Source organism: Typha latifolia, chromosome 3 (genome assembly GCF_019914945.1).
Source record: "Typha latifolia isolate L0001 chromosome 3, TyphaL0001v2, whole genome shotgun sequence".
Classification (NCBI taxonomy): Eukaryota; Viridiplantae; Streptophyta; class Magnoliopsida; order Poales; family Typhaceae; genus Typha; species Typha latifolia.
The window spans coordinates 6,529,753-6,555,012 of record NC_133088.1 but is presented as its reverse complement, the minus strand read 5'-3'; the positions used below and the strand labels follow the sequence as shown (position 1 = coordinate 6,555,012).

At 35.4% G+C, this 25,260-nt stretch overlaps 2 protein-coding genes across 3 annotated transcripts; one reads left to right on the top strand and one right to left on the bottom strand.

Moving 5' to 3' along the window:
• Positions 1-2,052: 2,052 nt before the first annotated feature.
• On the top strand, positions 2,053-4,781 carry LOC140785137 (small ribosomal subunit protein uS10z/uS10x-like). The gene is made up of 3 exons (XM_073132892.1): positions 2,053-2,225; positions 2,314-2,427; positions 4,434-4,781. The coding sequence occupies exons 1-3, from the start codon at positions 2,108-2,110 to the stop codon at positions 4,574-4,576; spliced, it is 375 nt and encodes a 124-aa protein (XP_072988993.1). The 5' UTR covers positions 2,053-2,107; the 3' UTR covers positions 4,577-4,781.
• A 6,318-nt stretch (positions 4,782-11,099) lies between these two features.
• On the bottom strand, positions 11,100-16,725 carry LOC140784194 (UDP-glucuronate 4-epimerase 3-like). 2 transcript variants are annotated; one of them, XM_073131449.1, is made up of 2 exons: positions 15,190-16,725; positions 11,100-11,422 (listed from the first exon to the last, which is right to left on the bottom strand). In XM_073131449.1, exon 1 carries the CDS (start codon positions 16,599-16,601, stop codon positions 15,219-15,221), a length of 1,383 nt encoding a protein of 460 aa, XP_072987550.1. In that variant the 5' UTR covers positions 16,602-16,725; the 3' UTR covers positions 11,100-11,422; positions 15,190-15,218. The 2 variants fall into 2 exon arrangements, with proteins under 2 accessions (XP_072987550.1, XP_072987551.1); XM_073131450.1 differs by having other exon boundaries at positions 11,100-11,441; positions 15,190-16,708.
• Positions 16,726-25,260: the final 8,535 nt, after the last annotated feature.

Genomic DNA, 25,260 nt, shown 5'->3' with positions numbered 1-25,260 from the left:
TGCCATAAGTGTTCAATCAGTGCATTTCGAAGCTCAAAATAAGCCTCTCTATCTTGGATCTTCCTATGTCGAGCAAGGAATCGTTAAAATCGTTCATCATCATTGGCTTCAAACTCTTCAACGATCGGAGGTTGAGTAGAATCAACAATATCGAGTTCCTCGTCCCGTTCATCCTCCAAAATCATATTATGTAGTATCACACAAGAATGATGACGGCTAAATAAGAAAATGACAAAAAAGAGTTAGGGCTACGAGCTATGCAATTGAATATTGATCGTGATCGCGATGATAGAGAGATCTTGTCAATTAATTCAAAGAAAAAGACAGAAAATCTGTAGAAGAAGCAATATTCATTTTTAAGTCGGAGGTTCATCGCAAGAAGGTGGATATAGTCAAGAAAGAGAAGGTGGCTACGGAACCGGAACCGGTGGCTACGGAGATGACTTACTAGAATATTAAAATATATTATTTTTATTATATTTGGTTAATTTTTGCTTATTTTATGTAATGTAATTTTGATATTTTTAGTTAATGACATGTAATGCTTATTTCGATGTTTATTTCGTGTAATGTAATTTTAATGCGTTTAATTAAAAAATTAGTAATTTAAAATTACTTCTGAAACTATTGAATATTAGTCTTATTTTAAAGATCTCGATGAGAGTTTTCTCACCATATATGTTTTATTAAAAAATAATAACGTTAAGATGACTTATTAAGTAATTTAAAATAGCTAATATAATAATATATATTATATTATTATTTTAATATATATATATATATATATATATATATGGAGCCCGGTGCTATAGAGTGCACCGGGCTCTTGCTCCATTTTTGGCTTCATATTTGAAGCCCTTTGCTCCAAATATGGAGCCATCGTTGGAGATGCTCTAAGAATGCTAGCAATAATAAGGCTCCAAATTTGGAGCTCCATCAAAAAAATGGAGCCCAGCTGCATTTGTCTTTTAATCTTTTTAAAAATACCAAATTTACATAAGAATTATTGCATTCAATAATTTTAATTCTATCTGTATCCTTTATTAAATAATCTAGTTAGTTAAACTGAGTATATAATTAGTTTTACTAATCATGTTGTATAGTATCACACAAGCAATCATGATGTTGTGTAATGCTCGCTTATCCTAAAATTGTGTTGGTCCTTTAATAATGGCAAATCGTGTCTGAAGAACTCCAAATGCTTGCTCCACATATAGTAATGCTTATTTCAATATTTATTTCGTATAATATAATTTTGATGCGTTTAATTAAAAAATTAGTAATTTAAAATTACTTCTGAAACAATTAAATATTAGTCTTATTTTAAAGATCTCGATGATAGTTTTTTAACCATATATTTTTTATTAAAAAATAATAACACTAAGAGAACCTATTAAAGTAATTTAAAATAACTAATATAAATATATATATTATATTATTATTTTAATAAATATGGAGCCCGGTGCGTTGTAGGGGCTCTTGCTCTATTTTTGACACCATATTTAGGCTCCAAATATGGCGCATCCGTTGGAGACGCTCTTAACGGAATAAATATTCTAAAATTGAAATATAATATCACTCATCACTTATTTTTACTAGATTATCATTGACACATAATATTATAGTATCATTCATTTTTACTAAGATTGCCACAAAAATACTTTATAAAATTATCTCGTGGCATTACATAAATATATTCATTATAACGTTATCTGTTAGAAATATTCAGTAACTTTTTAAAAATTAACTCTGAGACTGAGAGTAAAATAAGATATTTTAACCGTTTTTTCGTATTAATAATGTAAAAATTAAAATAAAAGTAAAAGTAAAACAAGCCTATTGAGCCGCTTCGTCATGATGTTAATAGTTATCATTGTCAAAGAAGATTACATACGAGAATGTCTCATCGACAGCCGCTAGATCATATGATCCAACGGTAATCATGATCAAAGAAGATTACATCTGAGAAGGTATTATGGATAGCCGTTAGATTATGATCTAACGGTTATCATGGTCAAATAAGAAGATCCATGGACGGCCTTTTCTTATAAAACCCTAAACCTAGGTTTGTATCGACTCTCTTGTTCTTGTTCCCAGGAAGACGAAGATGGCGGCCGCGTATGGGACTATGAAGCCGGCGAAGCTAGGGTTTGAGGAACCGCAGGAGCGCCTGAATCGCATCCGCATCACTCTCTCTTCCAAGAACGTTAAGAATCTTGAGAAAGGTACCCGTCGATCTCGATGCCCTCTAAATTTTCGATAATTTTCCTCTATGATCTAACGAAAGAGTTCGATCTGCGATGAGGGTAACAGTGTGCACGGATTTGGTGAAGGGAGCCAAGGACAAGCAGTTGAAGGTCAAGGGTCCCGTGCGCATGCCCACGAAGGTCCTCCACATCACCACCAGGAAGTCCCCTTGCGGAGAAGGTATAATCTTATGTTTGTCGAGATCTAGCTTTGAATTGTTTTTGCGTAGCTATATGTTTTGAGTGTTCATCTTCTCGTTAAGAGTACATGTGGATGATGGTAACAAATATTAAAAGAAGAGTCATCAAACAATGGACGGCCAAATTATTGTTTGCTTGGTAAACTATGAGTTGGGAATTAAGAAAGAACAGAGTTGAATAATGGATATAAAGTTAATGTCTATAGATTTAGATTTGGTTGTGTCGTGTTTTTGTCAAGACCTAGCTTTTACGTATTTAAGCCTAGTTATTTGTCTAACGGTTCATGTTTTTGTTAAGGGTAATATGGATGATGGTCGCAATTTTATTTGCATGGTAATTTGAGGGTAGAGGACTAAGAATGCACAAAGTTGGATGAGGCATATAAACATAGAAGGTCAGTGTTTGGTTTGGATTTGGTAATGCTAACATATTTTGTTCTCTGTGTGTCTGTGTGTTGAACTTTTTTATTTCTTATTTGATGCTTTGTACCATCATTTAGAAAGACGGCTGGGTTGCAAGTTTGTTCTTGTCGGTACTTTAGGAAATTATTGTTTTGCAGGAAATATTTGTTTGTTTTGACTGTACTTTATAAGCTAAAAGTAGTTTGCTAAATCCAATGCTAAGATATTTCGTTTGCTGTGTGTGTGTGTTGAACTTTTTTTCTTCTTATTTGATCCTTCGTACCATTGTTTAGAAAGACGATTAGGTTGCAATTTTGCCCTTGTCGGTACTTTAGGAAATTATTAGTTTGCAGGAAATAATTTTGTTTGTTTTGGTTGTACTTTATAAACAGAGTAGTTCGTTAAATCCAATGCAGCTCTGGTGTTGCAGAATTTTGACTATACAAGTGGATCATCTATCTCATCTCTCTTTAGCTAGGAAGTAGACAGAGATCTCTAGTGGATCCACAACAGATTGGCATTCAATCGTAGAATTTCTTACAAATTTGCAGTCTTTATTTTGGGTTGTTTTCCGGTCATCCCATATCTTATGGGAAGAAATAGTTAGGTATGATTACCATAATGAAGTAGATGATAATGGTTGCTGGACAATTTGTTGCATGACTAATGTACTTCCAGCAATTGGAAGAAAGATGCAGTTAATAGAGTGGAAGATTTCTATTGCATACCAGTTTCTTGGGTCAAAGTTCTGATTAATGGATGAAAAGGACTGATACAGATATGGGATAGGAAGATATAGAGGGATACAACAAATTTTTAAAAGCAGGTTAAGAATACGGCATGTATATGCCAAGAAATAAATAAATAAATGTATTTTCAATCTGCTGTCAACCATATGGTAAAAAATGATAATCCTAGAAATGATAAGGAAAAAAAAAGAAAGTTACATATTTGATATTTACATGCCTAAAAATTTAGAATAATATTGTAATAGATACTGATATGAAACTCAAAATGTTATGGAAACGTTGAAATCTAATTTAACTATTAATCTACAATTAATCATTAAATGGCTTTTAAATTATATGTTTAATTCATTATCAAATAAACAATGCTTTGAAATATTATGAATGATTGGATAATCGTATATACATATAAAGTATGTGTTTTATATCATCTTTTAGCAAAAAAAAAGAAAAAGAATTGGATGATCAAGAAATGTATTGGAGTCGTAACCTATGGTATTAGAGCCGCATCGGTGCTATGTCGGAAAATTAAAATTGATTCTTTTTATACTTCTCCAGTTGTATCTAGTACGTATCGGATATCGGTACAGTGAGGCAAACAAAGTATTTGTGCTTCATAGTCTGTACTTTGCAATTAGATTATTTACATCATCTAAGATGTATGTACAAGTATTTTTCAATTTTGAATTGTCATGTCAGTAGTACTTGTTTTTTTGGTGACTTAACTTTACTTAAGCCTTTCAACCTGTTGTTATTCAATCTGGTTTGACATTATTCTATCAATTTGGCTTTTGTGCTAGTAGTTATTGAACTGCAACATTGTCACTCGTGTTTCACAGGAACCAACACATGGGATCGGTTTGAGTTTCGCATCCACAAGAGGGTGATTGATCTCTTTAGCTCGCCTGAAGTGGTGAAGCAGATCACCTCAATTACCATTGAACCTGGCGTGGAGGTTGAAGTGACAATTGCTGATGCTTGATTAAGGTCTACCATATTAGATGTCATTTATGTTAGATTTGGCCCTTTGAAACTGGAACACTCCACAAGTGTTTTTACCCTGATTTTGAGTAGAGATTTTGATTTTCGAATTGACTGTACCAAATCTTCTTCTTTGGGTGTGAGATGTTTATGTTTGAGCCTCAGGCCTTTTTTATTATGAAATATGAAAAGCTAAATTACATTTACACCTGAACTATGAAGTTGCGTCAGCTATACTCTTTGTTTACCGTTTGTCTTTCCATTGAGTGTCACATGGTTATTTTTAACTCTTATTTGTTCAGAAACTCTCACTTTTTTCTTCATATTTACACTATACTACTCCTTTCTTGCTTCCATGTCTCAATCTCTCTCAATGCTCCACCTCTTTTTCCGTTTTTCCTTTAGCAACTCTTACTTTGATATGGTCTTGGTTCTTCTTTTGTCTCTCAAGATTTCTCTCTTTTAAGCTCTCTCTCCCAAATTTTGTAATCTCTTTTCCTCTCTCTTTCTCTGCATTTCCTTTTCTCCGAATTGTAAGTTTCATAGCTCTCCTTCCGATCTCTTCCCCCAATAATCTTTATCAATCTCTCTTCCGGTGTTTTACTGACGCCTTTTTTTGTGTGTTTTTAGGGTGTGTTTTTAGGGTGTATAAGTGATAGTAGAGTATATATAGTTCAGGGTTGAGGTGTAATTTAGACAAATATGAATCAAGCTATAATGTTGGGCAAAACCTCTGCTGTTCGAAGTTTAAGAACTCCTATCCCTTGGTAGTTATTTCTCGTTGGCATTTAAATTATCCATTTAAGTGAAGTGGATAAGTCACCTGATCACTTCGAGAGGATTCATTCCACTTCAAATCTTGAGAATAGAAGCAGGTTGAGATTGAATGACATGCAAGGGCAGCATTGCAGGAAGGGTTGATGCTCCCATCTTGAACCCATAATTAGTAGTAAAAATAGTGAATCGGAAGTCTAATACAATCTCGCAAAAAATTATCTTTTTTTTTTCACCATAAGATAAGGTTTACTACATTTCGAGGATACTTCGGAAGATAAAAGACTTCAAAGGGAAGTATCAGATTAGCCTTCTAGAGTACACCATATTTCTTTTATTTTTCTGCAAATTTCAATATAGACAAATATCTACATAACATAGAAGAGCTCCCACTTATCTACAGTGAAAATTTCGAGACTTTGTCAACTGCTCTCAAAAAGAAAATAGAGCCTCTATATTTCTATACATAGCTCAATCATTTATAATAGATTTGAGCTCGCTAGTTATTAAATGACTTGTCTTGTTTCACTAGCTCGGCTCGGGTTTGAGCTGAGGTTGAGCTTGACCTTATGTAATCTTGAGCCAACTCATGCTCAGTTCATTTACACCGACATTGTGAATTTTTTTTTTGAATATGTGAGTTGTATGCAACTGAGGTGAATCCCTTAATTAAAGGCAAACATCAAAAAGAAGATATAAAGTTATAAGAGGATTTTACAATCTGGCCCAATAATGCACCTTTTAGAGCCTCCTCTATCCCGGTTGGTTGCCTAGTTCGGTCGGCCTCTCTAAACACATGGACCACATGAATGCTAATGAACCCTCCTAATAATTCAATGCACTCATAGACTAAGTTCCTACACTTCCGAGGACTCGCAGCTTCCCTTTGGAGGAACTCAGTCCTTTCACCCTATCTTGTAAGGTGGTGAGCTATCGCCACTTCTAGCTCAGCCATGCCACCCTCCATATCTATTACTATTATCATCATATTCAATTATGGTCAGCTGGAGCTAGCCATGTCCAGATCTATGCCCAAGGGCTACCTCCATCCCTAGGAGTAAAGCTTGTTTGAGGGTCCTCACAATCCCATCGTGTTGTTCTGAGGGTTTGGTCTCGCTTGTCGAGATTGGACTTGACCTAATAGTCGCCAACCCGTTATGCTACACCTTCGTAGGGTAGGAGTCCTCATGTGACCCTTATTGTTACTTCTATTTGCTTGTCTTGACAAAAGCAGACTTAGTCACTCGACGTCGAGACTTAGTCACTCGGCGTTGACTAGAACCCAGACGGATTGATATTCCATTGACGACAGTAATCCATAATTTAGGCATTGGTACCATCTTATCTTGTCGTTCTTATCGCGATGTCAATCCATTTTCTAGAACCGTTGAGTTCTAAATAGTTGTATCCAAAGGTATACTGTCGGCCACTTTTCTTCTCCACCCTATCTCTAGGTTCTACATTGTGTGACGTGCTCAATAGAATAGCTCCAAGCAACCCTTGACCAGGCTCTTCTTCATGCAGTTCATTTGATTTGCCTTTTCCTTTGTTAGGCATGGGACGTTGTGTCGTTTTAGTTTCATAGCTTGCATGATTTTGGAACACCTTACATGAGAGGGTAGTAGGCCTTTCAGTCTCAATCCCATAATACCTTGGCTCTAGAGCCTTTTTACTAATATTGCCACTCAAGTTTTCTGGTTTTCCATTGCCTTTAGATTCATTGCTTTTCTAATTTGGGACTTTAGAGGGTTGGTTCAGGGCCCGATGGGGTTCTACTCAACTAGGCCGATACCAGGATATCCATTGAACTTGATTTGGGTCGATCCCTACCTTTGGTCACGTGGATCCTGTTGTATGCTTCTCTTAGATCATCTTTGACAATACTAAGCGCTATAGGTAGTACCTATCCCCACCCCTGACCTCTCACTTTGACCTTCAGGTTCAGCTTTGTCACTTGTTGACTATAAGATTCTGCCTCTTTGGGCATCACCATTGTCTTTCTAGTACACCGATAAACCTTATGCCCAATACACCCGCAGATGTAACACAACGATGAGATGCTCTCATATATTACAGTTTGAGATCAACCTCCACACATGTTCTAGCATAGTGGCCGCGAGAGTGGTCCAAGGTTGTTTCATTCACCCTTAACATCTTATTGAAATAAAGCCACTATCTGGGTAAGAGCTTCTAATTCCTAATATCCTTTACGGATGTCGCAAAGGTTTGAAGTTGTTTCACTATGGTATCAAATTCAAAACCATGCTAAGAATCGTTCACAAGCTATTAGTGAGTGCATACGTCATGTTATCCTCCTTTTCAAATTTGAACACATAGAATCCTTCTTCAATATTTAATGCAGAAAGCCCATCAATGTTATTCCATAATTTAGTAAGAATACTATTCAATCGGGTCGAGAGAACGCTCTTCCCTAGAAATTGGCCAAACAATAAAGGTTTTTAATTTTCCCTACATTTTTTGAGCATTTTTAGTTCAAGGATGATATTATTTGTTTGGGCTTTAAGCTTGGTAGGAATCTCCTTCGGTATTCATCCAAGTTGCCTTTTGGAGCTATGGCTGTCAACCCAATCGAAGCCCAAAACCTCCTCACAGGCATTAGACTTTCCTTGGACGGCTTTGAAGATGATGCACGACGCAAGTAGATGTCTTCACCCTCCCTTGGAGCAAGGGAAGCTTTCCTTTCCATTGCAAACAAGGGTTTTTTTTTTTTTATCTCTCTCTCTCTCTCTCCTATTGTATTTGGGCTCTCATATGTGCCCTTAGATTTCTCAACTTGGGATGACTACAAGAAAAGAGTGTCAATCACTCTACCGACTCCCCATCAGCGCAAGTCCTTCCCCCAGAAATTTACCTTCTTTTATCCCTTTCTTTGTTTAAAAAAAAAAGGATGAAATGTTTCTTTTTTCTCAAAGATAATAGTTCAAAAGGTTTTAGGATTTGCTATGGAAGGATAAGCGCAAATGTTCCTTCCAAATTTCTGCACCTTATCTCCGTCTAATAGGAAAGGGTAATTTGAAAAAAAAAAATCTAGTGCATTTTCAATTTGAGAGATCAAAATTTACTTTTAGTTTTCATTGTGAAGTCAAATTTACTATTTTCTTTCCAAATTATACTTCACTAGGAGAGGAGAGAAGTTTCTATAGTCCATTTAACGTCAAAAGCATCGATTTATGACTTTTATCTTTGGTAGACAAATGAATAATAAATATTTAATATTGCCCACTAAAATATAATTTCTTTATTTTTTCTGCATATTATATAACTGTTACGGATCATGTTAAGGTAAATTCACTTATACTAATTTAAGTTGATCTAATAAGCATTCATTAGAAAATGACTATCTTTTTTTTTTCAACATATCGCCTAATTTTTTTTACGGATCATATTAGTTAAGTTCCGTATTAGGTTGATTTATAAGCAAAATAGACTTGATATATATATATATATATATATATATATATATATATATATATATATATATATATATATATAATGTATCACATATTTCTATGGATTATGCTAGCTAAATTATTCTTGTACTATGCTGATTTAAGCGTATAATAGATCTAATAAACATTCACTAAAATATGACTTTATTTTTCTTCAACATATTACGTAGTTTTTTTTTATGGGTCATACTAGCTAAATTCACATATTGTGCTAATTTTAGTATGGAATAGATCCGATAAACACTTACTGAAAGATGACTTTTATCTTTTCTGCAACATATTACACAATTTGTTTTATGGATTATGCTCGCTAAGCTCAAACATATTACTTTGATTTAAGTGTGGAACAGATTTGATTAACATTCATTAGAAGAAAACACTATCTTTAATATAACATATTACATAATTTTTTTTAACAGATCATGCTATATACAATCACATATAATTCTTATTTAACTACAAAATAATTCTCATAATCACTCACTAAACGATGACTTTTATCTTTTCTGCAACATATTATAAATTTTTTGTATGGATCATGCTATTTACAATCACATACTATGTTGATTTAACTACATAATAGATTTGATAAACACTCATCGGAAAAAGTATTTCTAACTCTTATGTAAAACTGATAGCATTTAGAGATATCTAATTCGCCCAAAATAAATTATATTTCACAATATTATGATGTATTTCAAAGTTTTCCCCAACGTATTACTAAGTTATGTAACAAATCACATTGCTTAAAGTTTTACCAAATGTATTACTAATTTATGTAACAATTCATAATATAATATGGAGTATTTTTTAATTATTATAAAGGACCTGCATGTCCAAATTGTAATAAGTTGTAAGATATATTTAATGTAGTTAATAAACGCATTATGCAGCTCTCTTCTTTTCATATGGGCAGAGAAGGCAGTTCAAAGGAAAGAAAAAAGAACAGTAAAGTTGACTTCATTGGACAGGAAACTAAAAAATGGATCTCATATTCTCATATCTCAAATAAAAAATTTACTAGCTTTATTTTTGCAAATTACCCTATTGGAAATCTCAACAGTATTTTGGGGACCCTTAGCCTTAATTCGTTTTCTATTATAAAAACTGGATCCATTCCTTGCTAGAAAAAGTCACAAGACCAAACTTGCATACCGATGTGAGAACATATAATTTGACCTTTGCAAGCCATTCTAATACAAGAGTGCAATCATGTACATAAATACCATATAGAAACAAGAAAAAACCATTAAAACCATTAATACAAGAGTGCAATCATGTACTTTACCTAAGACAAAGGAAGACATTCATATACAAGTTTTAGTCAAAGATCCAACACATCTCCATCATGAAGATGTACAAGACAAGCAATGCAATCCAATATAAATACTTTTGATGATTAATAAATTGACATCAGTCCAAATGAATCAAATGCCCCAATTTCCTGAACAACTTTCTTTAGTGATGTCAAAAGAAGACTTAACTGATTATGTTTCCCCTTAATATTGCAAAAAGTATCTTATTCTCTAAAGAGTGATAAAATTCCACAGTTTAGAACCAGAATGCACATATGAGCAAGAAGGAACACAGCAATATAGACATCACTTCCATCAGTTCCAATAGAATTTCATTAACTCTATTGCCATGCCTATCTTTCCATCTCTGACTGGATAGCTCACTGAAGATTCAAAGTTCGAAAATGCCATGTGTATGCATGCAAATCACAAGAAACTACAATAGAATAACTTGTTCTTATTGTGATGTCAATCTCGACATTGATATTAGAAGATATAATCTAGAAGCAAAACATTTCAGCAGCTGCTCTGCACTTGTACAACAAGATTATCCATAAAACGATCAGATTCAATAAACCACATCCAGTTCACCGCAATGCCTGGACAGTTATCACCTCAGAAATCTCCATGAATAACCTGTACACTTATATGTGTATATAAAGGTTGGCCTCCAAAATTGCATTTTCAATTTAAAATACAGGTTTTGTGATCGGGGAATTATCTTTAAAGAACAATTTAGATGATGGCAGTTATGAACATATCAGCTAGGAAATCTAGCATGATAAACCCACTCAGACAATAACAGTTGGCCCGTGCAGCTCTCACATACAATTAAAATGAACCAAAACCTAGAAACCCCAGATATCTTGATGTAAAACTATCGGCAACTGAAATAATTTTGCACTAACCCTAGAAGTATAAGAAAATGGCATATATCAGGCTCTTCAAACATATGTCCGTGTTTTCTCAGCAAGGTATGCAACAATTTCAAATGAGATGAATGATCATTCCAACCCAGAAGGCAAATTGGTGAAAGAGACAATTTGCACCAAGTGAAAGATCAAAATAACAGAGTATGTTGAAATAACAAGATATTATCCTTCCTTTACCAAAAAATGATGATGTTACGAAATAGAAGAAGGTGAGGAGAAACTGAAAACAGGAAAAAAGAAAATCCCTTACACAGGAACACTGATACCCACTGAAGAACAGATAGATGCCATCATCAACAATGGGAGCCATAGTAGGAACAGGTCCAACATTCTGATTCTCAATAACTCTAAGGATCAATCAAGTTTTGCCAGAGTCCTGCGAATAAAGTACTCACCTGGTTGAATAAAAGTTGAAACTTAATTTATACAAGTGAAGAACCTTGTAAACACGCATAAGCCTGTTACTGTCATCTAATCTTGTGTATTCCAATCCAGTGTATTTCAATACAACATTCATTATTAGCCAGGAAAGTAAAAAATACTAAGGAAAGACAAGCATCCATCTGCTAAAGCATGCATACCTTGAAGGGCTTATTAAGTAAAAACACATATTAGCAAAAAGAAAAAAAAATTGCATAATTAATTCCAAAAGAGGTACATAAAATGATACTGGATAACCCTATACCACTTGACACCGAAAAAGGTCTGATTAGAGTTTGTAAGATTTGCCACATCCAGATATGAATCAAGCACCCACACTTTCATTGTAGTGAGCTACATGGAGTGGCAGAGAGAATAATACAAAATTACAAAGTGACCTTCCTATACTGTAGCTGAATATCAAAATCTAGACAATGGATTCCCAGATCAGCTTCCTCCTCTGTCCACATCATGTTTGTATAAGATCTTAATATAGTTAATATAGTGCATAAAGAGAGCAACAATTCATTCTTCATGTCCCGAAAAGGAAGAGCAAGGGTGGCTAAAAATAATATTTTGCAAAAATCAGATCTCCCAAGTTAGAGGAGCATATCTCAGTCCTTATAGTGATGTTATAATTAAGGGAGTGCAGAGAAGATTTCTACTGTTCAGTTAAGCTTTCAACATTATGGTGTCTAGGTGATGAACAATCATATCTAGCAAGAAAAAAGAGACTAAAGATTAGATGAAGTCTTAGCCCACAAGTAGTCCACCAATATCTCATTTTGAAGTAATAGAACAAATTGATATACTTGTATATCATGGGACCGTAGATGACAAGAAGCTGACTAATGGTTAGATCATTATAGACATGATCTTTTTATTAATGGTACCATGTTTTCCAAAGTGGATACATCAGCAAGACTTGCTTGAAGACATGGGGATTGGGATTGAGGAGAAATATAAATCGAGAGCAAGAAAGTGAGAAGTCTTAGGACAAAGGCAATGATGTCTGACAAGACAGAGCAGAATAAGAATAAAAGGCACTCATAAGAACTACGTGATCATTACTGTATAATGATTTTGAAAAAAAGACAAAATTTTTAAATTTTATCTAGTGCTGCAACTATAAAGCAAGAGAAAAGATCTCAAGAAGTGGAATGCAGTCCTGAAAAATTAATGTGAGACTGAGAGCTCCATCAAGTAGAAGTTCTGTGATGGTAATGAATTAAGGTCTAGGTGAGGATTCCAATGAAAAATAAAATAAAAGGTACAACATTGTCCCTATCTTGGATCCTGAAAGACATCAGAATCTCATCTCCAAGTGTTTGCACATGAACTCTAAGAGGTAAACTGCTTCACACCTATGTCCTTATCCTCTCTGTTGGATCAAAAAGGTGCAAAGTAAATTAAGTATCACCAAGTAATGTACCTCCAAATTCAAATCCTTGAAAAAATATATTGATGAGGTCATGTGCAAGATGGATCCTTGGTATCACAAAGAAAACCTATGAGAATCCTTCTTTCTGAGACAGATGTCCTTCAAGAAAGTGATAGAAATATCATTTACGAAGGATGAGTTCACCATGAAATACAACATTTACTAATTTGATTACTTCAGCATAGACAAAGACTGGCAAATTTAGGTTAGAAGTTTCTTCCTTTTCTTTTCTACGCCTTTTGTTCAATGATGAAAGAGACTAACACTAACTAACAGAGGATAGATACCTAACGGATATTTGAGTAACAGAAAGCAAAGTCAAGTGCACTGCAAGAAATTTAAGGGTTCATTGAAGAATTGAACATTTGTCACATAGAAGAGCAATCGGTTACAAGATCCAGCTAGTTGGAGATTATCTAGAGATCCTTATCAGATTTCAGGCGCAATAAAAAACAAATATTAAGAGGTAGATCACATGATCGCCAAGCTTTTAGAGTAAGAAGTGATGAAGCATAGTAGTCTCTTTGTTATTTTCAAATAGTTAATGTGTTAGAAGATGATGGTTGGATGATGTGCATCAATATCTTGGAAATAAGATCAACTCTAGAAATAGGTATCTTCTACCTTTTTTCAGTGATTACCATAAGCAACAATATTGGATATCAAGTATACAAATAAGAACTAGAGGGGGGAATGGTGAAACCTAGCCGTCTCCTTCTTGTTCTTAAATGGTTAGTTAATGTATTGGAAAGATGATAGAAGAGAATTAAGTTCCACCTTGGCTCAACATATACACTCAGGAATGCATTTTCCATAGGAGATCACTGTCACACTACTTCAGCCTAAATATTACCTATCATCTAAAGAAAATAGCAATCTGTCTTCAAATGGATGAAAGTCGTGTAATAATGGAAGAAAGTAATAAGTGGATAAAATCTCTCATCAATTATTTAGTTGTCCTCATTCTTCTTTCTCTTCTCACTTACCTATCTTTTCATTTATGTTCTACATTTATGAATAGAAATTTTGAATCAAAAAATAATAAGGGTGGCAAACCAGATCATATGGCAGAAAACATGCCTACAAGAGAAGATGTGGAATACTATAGTAAAGAAAAGTTGAACTATCAGAAAAAAGTACAGAGGAAGATGGACTAAGAACATTCCGGAATCAAGATATTATTCAAGTGTGGCTTGCGCTGTCAAAAATTGAAATGATCTTCCTATTAATATTGCAATGAAGTTGGGTTTCCACAGTCATAATTAGACATGATCATCACATAAAAATCAGCCACGAGAATATTTTTGAACCTATCCTGTAAACAACACTAGACATGCTTCATCATTATTCACTACAATGTCATTCAAAGTTTAGATATCTCTTTGTCAATGGGGTTCCAACTAGAAAAGAGGCAAAAATTACAGATGCAAGAGTTGCTACTTGTGAAGTATGTCTTTGCTTTTCAGTTCCCATCAAAAAAAGAAACCAATAGTCCAGATGCAAGAGTTCTTTATCATGTATTTGCAGATGTGAGTTGGTAAAGTAGATTCACAGACAGCCATCTTGCTCCTTCCATTCTCACTCTTATTGCTAATGCATCTTTAAACTATGACTCTATGAGCAACTTAAAATTTCTACTAAATTATGGACTTAAATTGGTTTCTAATATGCTAGAAAAATTGAAGAATGGCAAAACTGAAAAACCTACCACTTTTGCATTTGTTGCCAAATCAAATGCTGAAACCCATAACAATGGTAGCAATTTGATTCTAGTCTCCTAAAAAAACAAAATTGATTCTGGTAAATAGGCCTCTACAATAATTCTGTAATATGAAGTAACTTCTAATCAATATCATATTTTCTCATAATAAAGATCAGTCATTTATTTCATGCAACAACACCAATAGGAGAAATGTACTAACAGAGCTCAGAAAGATTAGACGACAACTAGAGATAACTGAAAGAACATAATTGGTTTGATTCCTTCTCTTTTTTTTTCCAGTACAGATCACCAGAATGTCCTGCAAACTTACACCCCGCACACCGCGTGGAAAAGAATCTTACCAGCAGGACTCTTAATTCCTTCCGACACCTTCTCTTCATTCTTCTTCATCTTCTAACAATGCCATAGTAAAATAGCTAGAAATTCAAGAAGCATAGGTAGAAGTAACAGAAACAAGCAATTCGAAGCTAACTAAAGAAATTTCAAAAGGGGGGTAAAAGGAAAAAGAAAGAATTCCGTAAGAGCATCAATAGGGAAGGAGAAGAATTCGAAGCCTGACCAGCCCTGCCGTGCAGCAGCCGCCATCACTCATCTTGCGCTGCTACTTCCACTGCGCTTGCCAGTTTTCTTCGACAATGAAGGCGAGTAGTAATCCAGATACCACTTCACGAACCTCTTGAGGCCAGTTTGGAGGTCAGTGGTGGGCCGGTATCCAAGCTCCCTCTCGGCGAGGCTGATGTTGGCGTGTGTGAACTGCACATCTCCATTCCGTGGCATCTTCACGACCTTACGGATAGCCTTGACCTTAAGAATTCTTTCCAGGATAGTAACAAGGTCGCCGACCGGCACCGGGGAGGTATTCCCAAGGTTATAAGTGCGGAGGGGTGCCGCCCCGTGCTTCTTACCACCACTTCCCGTGCTCTTCCCAGCGGTGTCCAAAGCCGCGAGACAACCGCGCACAATGTCATCAATGTAGGTAAAATCGCGGGCGACCGTGGTGTGCCCGGGCCCTTCGAAGACGGTAATCGGCTTTCCCCGGAGAATATCGCGGGTAAAGAAGAAGTATGCCATGTCCGGTCTCCCCCATGGGCCGTAGACGGTAAAGAACCGGAGGCCAGTGATGGATAGCCCATAGATGTGGTTGTAAACATGTGCGATCTCCTCCCCGGCCTTCTTGGTCGCCGCGTACAACGAAGCTGGGCGATCGGTGCGATCGGCTTCGGAGAAGGGTACGCGCGAATTCAACCCGTAGACCGACGACGACGACGCCCAGACGACGGCTGGCTGGGGGTCAGCATTCTTCGCGGCTTCGAAGAGAGAGACGAGCCCGGCGACATTGGAGTGGACGTACGACGCCGGATTCGCCAGCGCGTACCGGACGCCGGCCTGCGCCGCGAGATGCATCACGTGGGTGAAGGGCACCACGTCGAACAGCTTGCGGACGAGCGCGGCGTCGTTGACGTCGCCCTCGACAACGAAAACCCCGGCGCGGTCGAGGACGGCCTCGCGGGCGCGCTTGAGGGAGGTGTCATAATAGTCGTTGAACGAGTCGAGGCCGAGGACGCCGTCGCCGCGGCGCTTCAGCGCGGTGGCGATGTGAGATCCGACGAATCCAGCGGCGCCTGTGACAAGGACGGAGAGGCCGTTGGGCTCGCGGCGGATCCGGGCAGAGTTGCGGACCCGCTTCTCCCAGGCGGGCCCGCCCCAGGGGGCGGAGTGGAGGGAGCGGCGGTGGTCTGCGGTAGCCTTGGGGGAGCTATTGGCGGTGGTGGCTGGGGAGAGGAGGAAGAAGGCGAGGAACAAGGCGAGGGCGAGGAATGACCAGAAGAGGAGCTTCGAGAAGGGGGAGGAGTGGTGGTGGAAGCGGAGGAGGAAGCGGTGGTGGTAATTGGGGTGGTGATGGGTCGGCTTCTCCGCCTTAAGCTTACCGCCGCCGATGGGGGCGGAGGTTAAGCCCTCAAGATGCGTCATTGGACGAGGCGAGGAAGGTGTTCGGATTCAAGAAATGGGAGGACGACGAAAAGAAGGTAGAAGAATCCGAGGCTTAATTTCTCAGAAATTCCTTCCCTCTTTGCCCTCCCACCACCACCTTCCCTTCTCTTTTATTTATTTATTTATTTATTTATTTTTTCCTCGATGCGGAGGGAAAGGTGGGATGCTGATGTGGTGGGGACCCCCTGGTGAATTGCTTGGGGTCGTGGCAAAAGGCCAAGTATTAATTCTCTTCTTTAAAATTTCATTTTTTGATTAATTCTTTCTTTTCTCTTATAATAGGATTTGAGGAGATCCTTAATTTGCTCCTGGAATTGCTACCTAATCTCCACCAGATTAGAAGCCTAAGTTAAGTTTGTTGAGATGGTTGTTGTTGTTGCTGCTGCCGCTGCTGCTTTCAATCTCATATCACACTACTCACTCTCTTTGGGTTTCCAGTTTGAATAAAGATAGATTCACACTTTTTGAGTAGCTGCAGTTTGGTAGTTAGGGCTCGTGTGTATGAATAAATATGATGATAACTGGAGCTTAAATTTTAGGCTGGAATTGAACTGGATCCTATTGAGTAAATATAAAGATATCCATAGTAATAGTATACTGTGATGGATAATCTAAAAAGATCCTTTTTCTTCATCAATAGATTAGGGCCACAACTGATACTCTTTGTCTTAAATTGGCTTTGCTTTTGTCGGTGGTAGGATGTGTTGTGCTCCTCCAACAGTCTCTTAAATTCAATATTGCCCCAAATTAGGCACTTTCTAAGATTTCATTTTAGTTTGTCCAACAAAACCCAAGCTGAAAACGCCTCACCTTGTCGTCATAAAAGTACACAATTAAAGCTAAGAGGACTGGATGCGGAACAATCCCCAGAAATTAGCTGCCACAAAAGCTGTTAGCTTTAATAATAGTTGCTTTTTGTTTTTTTCTTTTAATTTAATCGAGTTTAGTAGATTTATATTTTTATAGTGATTAATTAGAATCGTAAAAATTTAGATAGAAATGGTAAAATTATACTCTAAGGAATAAACTAATGTGGTTTAAAATGTACGTAGTAGTTAGATGACTATGAATAAATTAAGATGAAAAGAGAACTAACTCAGATATGATTCCAATATTATCATATCTAAACAAATATTTCTCAATTCAAGAAACCAAAAGATTAGTCATTATTATTTGCATTTATCAACTCAAATTCTAGTATTAATAATATCGAAAGATTTGTTTCATAATATAAATGTCTCTCCTTGTTGTGTTCTAGATGTTACAAAGTTGCAGCATTTTGTCTGCTCAACTTCTATCTCTCTATCATAAATTAAGCTTAATTTTTTTAGAAAATAAAAGTTTAATAAACTAACTTCCTCGTGTACAACAACAAGCTTATCTACTTTAGTAAAACTTTTTTCTTAGAAAAAAAAAGGAGAAGAAAGAATGGTTATAAGGGTAAACAAATGATACTAAGAAGAAAACAACAAATTACTCATCTCACAAAATCCAAAATCCAAAGCACATCAATCTCTGAGCACTTTAGAAGTTGTTCTCAAAGAATCAAAACCTAGAAGTTAAATATCCAAACTCTTGTCCTCCGTTCAATGATCATCTCAAATTCTCACTCAGGTGTAGATGGCGTTATAAATAAGTATCAAACTTAAAGACAAAAACATACCAAAATTATTTTACTTGATAAAAAAGGACACCTACCTGGAGATGCATAAATAAATGAGTGATTAATTCTAGTGTTCAACGCATTAATGTGGTTGAAGTATTATTTTATTTTTCTTTTAGTTCATTGACGCAAGCAATTACCTCATAAGCTGCTATATTAGCTGCACAAAACCCGTGACTGCATTTCAAAGATTAGGCTAATCTCGTGGTTAGTGGCTCTAATTTTATTCATATTACCATCATTGTAGCTTCTAGACAAAGCCACGATCATTTGATAACAATACCAGTGTACATATTGGCTATATTAAAAATAAAACTCTCTATTTTGCTAAAACCGTTAAATAAATAGATATAATTTAATTCGACCATTAGATTAACTTAATTATAGAAATGCTGCCTCAAAGTTCATATTAGAGGAGCGAGATAAGGGAGACTTAGGAAATATTAAAATATTATTTAAAATTGATGAAATATTCTACTTTTTGTTCTATTCCTTCATTAATTTAATTGTTAAATTAATTGTTAAATTAATCTTAACTTAGGATGTTGCCGCGTACCTTCTACAAAAAAAAAGAGACTTGATTATTAAATGCTAAAAAAGAGATGGTTTTATTTATAATATAGTTAAAATTTGGAGCGTTACTTATAATTTTAGATTTATTTTTTATATTAGGTGATTTTATAAATTATACTATATTTTTTCCTTATTTTCTCTACAATTTTTATATAGTATCCTAAGTTAACTTAACCTAACCATAACCAAATAGAAGGGTATCACTAAAGAAATATAACTCATATAATAGAGTTAATGTCAGTTAGTCAAAGTAATATTAAAGCGTTATATAAAAATTATAGAGAAATAAGAATTATCGAAGATGAAGTTATAATAAAAAAATAAAAAAATGTAGGATCTGATTTATAAAATTTTCTTTCACTTACAAACTTTGAGACATTCCCCCTATTTTGTATCCAAAAAAGTGAATCCTAACATTGTTTCTTTGGGATAATTGGTCATAAGTGACTAACAAATATTCTCCTAACTGCCAAAATTCACCATTTGCTGCTATCTCAAACAATTATAATTCTCTCCTCAAAATCTCATCGGTCGTCAAGGAGGGTCCTTGTAAGTTCCATTTTAAAATTGGATAGTTGAGAAATGAGTCTTTTTGTTCTGTTTTGGAGGGATGTCAATGAGAACAGACTCTCTCAATCTTAGCAGAAAATCTCTCAGTCTAACAAAGCCACTCTCACAAAGTAAGTAATTGCTTAGGTCAAGAAGAACACTAATAGCCTTTATATTTAGATTGCTGGAATAGAGAAGGAAATACTATCCCTCAAATTTAACTTGAATATGGGCAACACAAATATACAACAGAGTTCTCTTAGAAGCTTTTATGAAGATTTATTGGTTATGAAGGAAATATATTGGCATCTGCGTTCTAGAGTCCATTGGCTTACTTGGGACTACAAAAATAACTCTTTCTTCCATGCTCAAGTTAATACTGGCAATCGATAAAATAATATAGCTTAGGCTTAATCTGGAAAATAGTGTTTGAACGCAAAACCTGAACCAAATTATAAAGGCTTTTATCTCCTATTTCAAATCTATTTTTACTTTGTTTAACCATCCCTCTATGTTCAATCTATAACATCATTATGCTGATTTTGTACCAAAAATTTAGAAGATGCTAGTGCAAGTCTAGATGAGATCCATACGGAGGAGGGGATAAGCACTATACTCAAACGTCTAGCTCTTAACAAGGCTCTCGGCCTTGATAGCCTTAATGCTTGCGTCTTTCAGTCAGTGTGGCCTTCTCTCAAGGACATGGTATGCGAGGTAGTCAATCATTTTCATTGAAGAGGACATGGGCTTGAATCTAAACAAAATTAATATTATTCTTATTCCAAAAAGAAAGATTCTTCTAGGCTAAATGACTATGCTCTGATAAGCATATGCAATACTATGTACAAGATTATTTCTAAAATTTTTGCTTCAAGGTTGAAACCTCTACAATGGCTATTGGTCTCGAATGCCTATAGTGCCTTCATTTCAAGTCGTCAAATAATTGATAATTATGTCATTGCCCAGGAGATGATGCACTTCTTAAGCTCCTCCAAGGGTAAAATGGGATCATTCATTCTTAAAGTTGTTATGTCGAAGGCCTTTGATTAAATAGAGTGGTCATTTTTGTGAGACTGTCAAAATGTTTATGACTTCTCAGATGTCTTCACAAGGTGGATATACTCTTGCCTTTCTATGTCGTCACTGGCGGTGATTATCAATGGAAAAGCATATGAGTTCTTCCGTTCATTCAAGGGGTTTGTAACAAGGTTGTGTTGGAGGTAACAATTTGATTTCAAATGTCACAAAAAATTTGATCGAAAATAAATAAATAAATTAAATAAACTTACAAATTATAGAATATAGAACTCTGTATAGTCGAGTCTAGTATTGGACACTATCTCCTTAGACTAATTCATCCTCCATCGATTGCTTTTAGAATAGTGGACGTCAGCTTTCTAAGATACAACAACTACCTTGCACTCGAAAGGAAGTAATTATTTAAATGCCTTGTTATACATGAGCCGTAATGTACTCTCTCTCAAATGCAGACTAAAGACTTGAACTAGAATTGAAAAGAATGAGCCAAATTCCATGAAAAAGTAATAGACTAACAGCCTATTTATAGAATTAAATAAGCTTGACGAAGGGATGCAATTGATCACGAATGAATGCACCATTTTAGGTCTGATTAACAATTTTATTATGAAGGGATGCACCATTTCGAGTTCAATCAACAAACTGATTAACAATTCTAATCAAAGGGTCACACCACTTCGTGCTCAACCAACCAACTGACCTGAATCAGATTAAATCTGAACATGTATTAGGTGCTGGGTCAGGTGGCATACGTGTGTGAGTTAAATTGCATAGTATCCTTTACCTATAAAATATGTACCTCTATTGGAGCCCAAAGCTCGTAAGAAGTTTAACACTTATATACCATACTAATATTTCTCAAATATTCAATATGGTACTAAACTTATTTCTCTTTAATTTTTATTACCATGATACCCATTTTGGAGCCAATTTTTATTCACTTCGTTTCATGGATTTGAATTAGTAAATATATAACAATTAAGTACTTTTTGAGCTAAATTAATTCCATTATTTGCTAACTAGTGAACATAATGTCTTGAACTGTTCCGCTTTTATATAAACCAAGACAATAATACTCACAAAGCTTCTTTTTAACATAGTCATTTCTATATGTTGTGTTTATTTTTGCCCGGGATGTATTTGGTAAATTTTAGAGTTCTCTAGATATTTAGCTTAGTTATCTTATAGAAGCAGCCCACTTCGCACTCACATATGTGACCTCTTATTAAGAGTATCATGCCATACTCTACTTGGATTGTTAAGATATAAGGGTCATTAAAAACATTGCTTATCCTAACATTTAGTACATGTTTATCATTATATCATCATAAGAAAAGGAATAGGAAATTAATTCCTTAGTGATTTCAGAGAATGCCCCCTCAACTTGATTGTTCCTTTAAACCTAGATCTTGGGATCTCTAGTTGATTACGTTGGGTTGCTATTGTATTGTTACTCTAGGTGGTACCTTGCCATACTCCACTTGGATTTTCAAGGTATAAGGCTTATTAAAAACATTGCTTATCCTAATATACTTAATCTCTCGATGAATAATAGACTTGATCTCTTGTTAAGCCCTTTGTTAACGGATCCGCGACATTATCCTTTGATTTCACATAATCAATGAATATTATACCATTTGAGATCCATTGTCGTACTATATTATGCCTACGACGTACGTGTCATGACTTGTTATACAATTGACTTTGTGCCCTTTCTATAGCCGATTGACTTCTCAATGTATGCAAATTACAGACATATTTCAGCTACATAGGAATATCTTCTAAGAAATTTTGAAGCCACTCGACTTTTTGTCCAGCCTTATCCAATGCCATGAATTTAGATTCCATAGTATATTTAGCTATACATGTTTGTTTAGAAGATTTTCATAAAATAAATGCACCCCCAAGTGTAAAGGCATCCACTCGTGAATTTGGTATCTTTTGTATTAGAAATTCAGTTTGCATCACTATACCCTTCAAGTACTGCTAGATATATTGAGTAGTGTAATCTATAGTTAGTGATGTATCTCATATATCTGAGTACCCTATCGCCTTCTAGTAATTAAGATTACTTGTATATCTACTTAGTTTACTCACAGAATATGCAATATTTGGACAAGTGCATTTCATGACGTTCATCAAATTGTCTATTATTCGAAAATATTCTAACTGAGATATACATTCACTCTAACTAAGATATACATTCACTTGTATTCTTTGTGAGATGAAGATTCCAAGTGTTTTAGCTAGATTGTTATTAACTTTATCAAATTTATCGAGCAATTTCTCAATATAATGTGATTGAGATATAATATATCCTTCATTTATCTTAGTGATATTTATACTAAAAATCACATCTGTGACTCCCAAATCTTTCATGTCAAACTTGTTAGCCAACATGTTCTTGGTAGCTTTAATAACATTAATATTCATACTAGTTACTATTATGTTATCTACATAAAGATATACAGTGACATAATTATCTGAAGTGCCTTTCATATAAACACTAAAAAACCCCTAGACACAAGTATGTATCTAAATACTAGGTAATGATATCACTTGTTCGCTTAAGTAAAAGTCCGAAGAAAAATATTAAAAACGAAAGCAAAGATGAACGTCAAGATTTTAACATGGAAAAACCCAAATGGGAAAAAACCACGGATCCAAACTCGGATAAAAAATAATCACTAGAATAGTGGCAGTTACAAGACTGACTCACAAAATAACCTGTCGATCCAAACGACTTTGTTCCTCTTAGTCTTGCTCGGTAAAACCACGATTCACTGCTTCTCGTGATTGATGTCCAACCTTAGTAGCCCTCGAGATTGATCTTTTGTCTAGATAGCCCTTAAGATGAAAGATTAAGCTTTTTAGAAAAGTAGGACCTTGTTAGTTGAAGAACCAATGTAGCCTCAAGAAGTCTCTTTCAAAATTGCTTCTTCAACCAACCTAGAGTTAGGGCATCATAATACTTATATATGATTTCCAAGATAGAGCCAAATTCAAGTCTTATCTGAACTCATGAAAGTCCAAGAATATTAAACTTCGTTGGTGTGTTTGAACGCGGCCCGAGTGCGTTCGAACGGCTTGACTTGATCTTAGGTGCGTTCGAACGGGCCCAAGTGCGTTTGAACGCGACAGCCTGAATTTCTCAGGTTGCGTTCAAACGCGTTTGTGAATGCTACTCTCGGTTTGTGTGAACGCATGTACCCGCATTCCAACGCGCTTGTGAATGTAGCTCTCGGTCTGTGTGAATGCATGAGCCTGCGTTCGAACGCACTTATGAACGCAACTTTCGGTCTATGTGAACGCGTGAGCCTGCGTTCGAACGCGTTTGTGAACGCAGCTCTCGATCTGTGTGAATGCATGAGTCTGCGTTTGAACGCGCTTGTGAACGCAGCTCTCGGTCTGTGTGAACGCGTGAGCCCGCGTTCGAACGCGCTTGTGAATGCAACTCTCGGTCTGTGTGAACGCGCGAGCCCGCGTTTGAACGCGCTTGTGAACGTAGCTCTCGGTCTGTGTGAACGCGTGAGCCCGTGTTCGAACGCGCTTGTAAACGCGATGAACACGATATGAACTCATAAACTTTTCTCCAATAATCTTGCAATTCTTCAAAACAGATACTTTCTAGACTTGTATAAAAGCTCATATACATATATAAATACACTTAGAATATTTTGTACATAATTGCCAACAATAAAAACCTAACAAACGCATTTATCACATTCATTAATGCAAAAACCATTTGACATCGTAATTCAGTCAAATTTTTCATGCCATTATTTAGGTGCTTGTTTAAGTCCATAAAAAGACTTAACTAGTTTGCACACCTTTTTCTCTTGTCCTAGAGCCACAAACCCTTCAGGTTGTTCTATATAAGTTTCTTCATTTAATTCACCATTCAAGAATACAATTTTGACATCCATTTGATGTATTTTTAGATTATATAATGTCGCAAGAGCAATTATTAATCGGATAGACGTTATTCTTGTTACTGGTGAATATGTATCAAAGTAATTTATTCCCTCTATTTGTCTATATCCTTTGACTACAAGTCTCGCATTGTATTTGTCAATTGAATAATCTACTTTTATCTTCCTTATGAAGATCTATTTGTAGCCCAAATGTTTACACTTTAGTGGAAGATCTACTAATTCTCAGGTATGATTTTGTAAAATGGATTCAACTTCACTATCAATAGCTTCTTTCTATAAAAGAGCTTTAGGAGTAGACATTGCTTTCTTATAACTATGAAATTCTTTTTCTAACAAATATGTTAGAAAATTAGGACCAAAAGATGTAGAAGTCCTTGCCCTTTTACTTCATCTATGTTTATTATTATTTCCTTCTTGCACATCTCTTTCTACATTTTTATAATTTCTTTTGAGAGAACTTACTTCTAATGTGGATTTATATGGAAATATATTCTTAAAAAATGATGCATTCCTAGACTTAATAACTGTATTCTCATATATTTTAGAATGATCTAATTTGTAAACTAAAAATCGATATGCACTACTATTATGAGCATAACCAATGAATATATAATCAATAATTTTATGTCCAATTTTTGTTCTTTTAGGAACTAGAATTGCAACATTTGCTAAGCACCCCCACAATCTTCATAATTTATAGCTAGGTTTTCAACTTTTTCATAACTCATAAAGTGTTTTATCCAATTTTTTATGGAGTAACCGGTTGAGAATGTGATTTGTAGAAAGCTAATATATTCCTCACAAATTCTGAAGTAAACTAGAACTTAATATAACATTCATCATCTCTTTTAGAATTCTATTCTTATGTTCAATAATACCA

Excerpts from the sequence above, each read along its gene's own strand:
- LOC140785137 (XM_073132892.1), top strand. The coding sequence starts at position 2,108 with ATGGCGGCCGCGTATGGGACTATGAAGCCGGCGAAGCTAGGGTTTGAG. Across the intron at positions 2,226-2,313 it reads CGTTAAGAATCTTGAGAAAG|TGTGCACGGATTTGGTGAAG; the intron begins GTACCCGTCGAT and ends TGAGGGTAACAG. Across the intron at positions 2,428-4,433 it reads GAAGTCCCCTTGCGGAGAAG|GAACCAACACATGGGATCGG; the intron begins GTATAATCTTAT and ends CGTGTTTCACAG.
- LOC140784194 (XM_073131449.1), bottom strand. The coding sequence starts at position 16,601 with ATGACGCATCTTGAGGGCTTAACCTCCGCCCCCATCGGCGGCGGTAAG.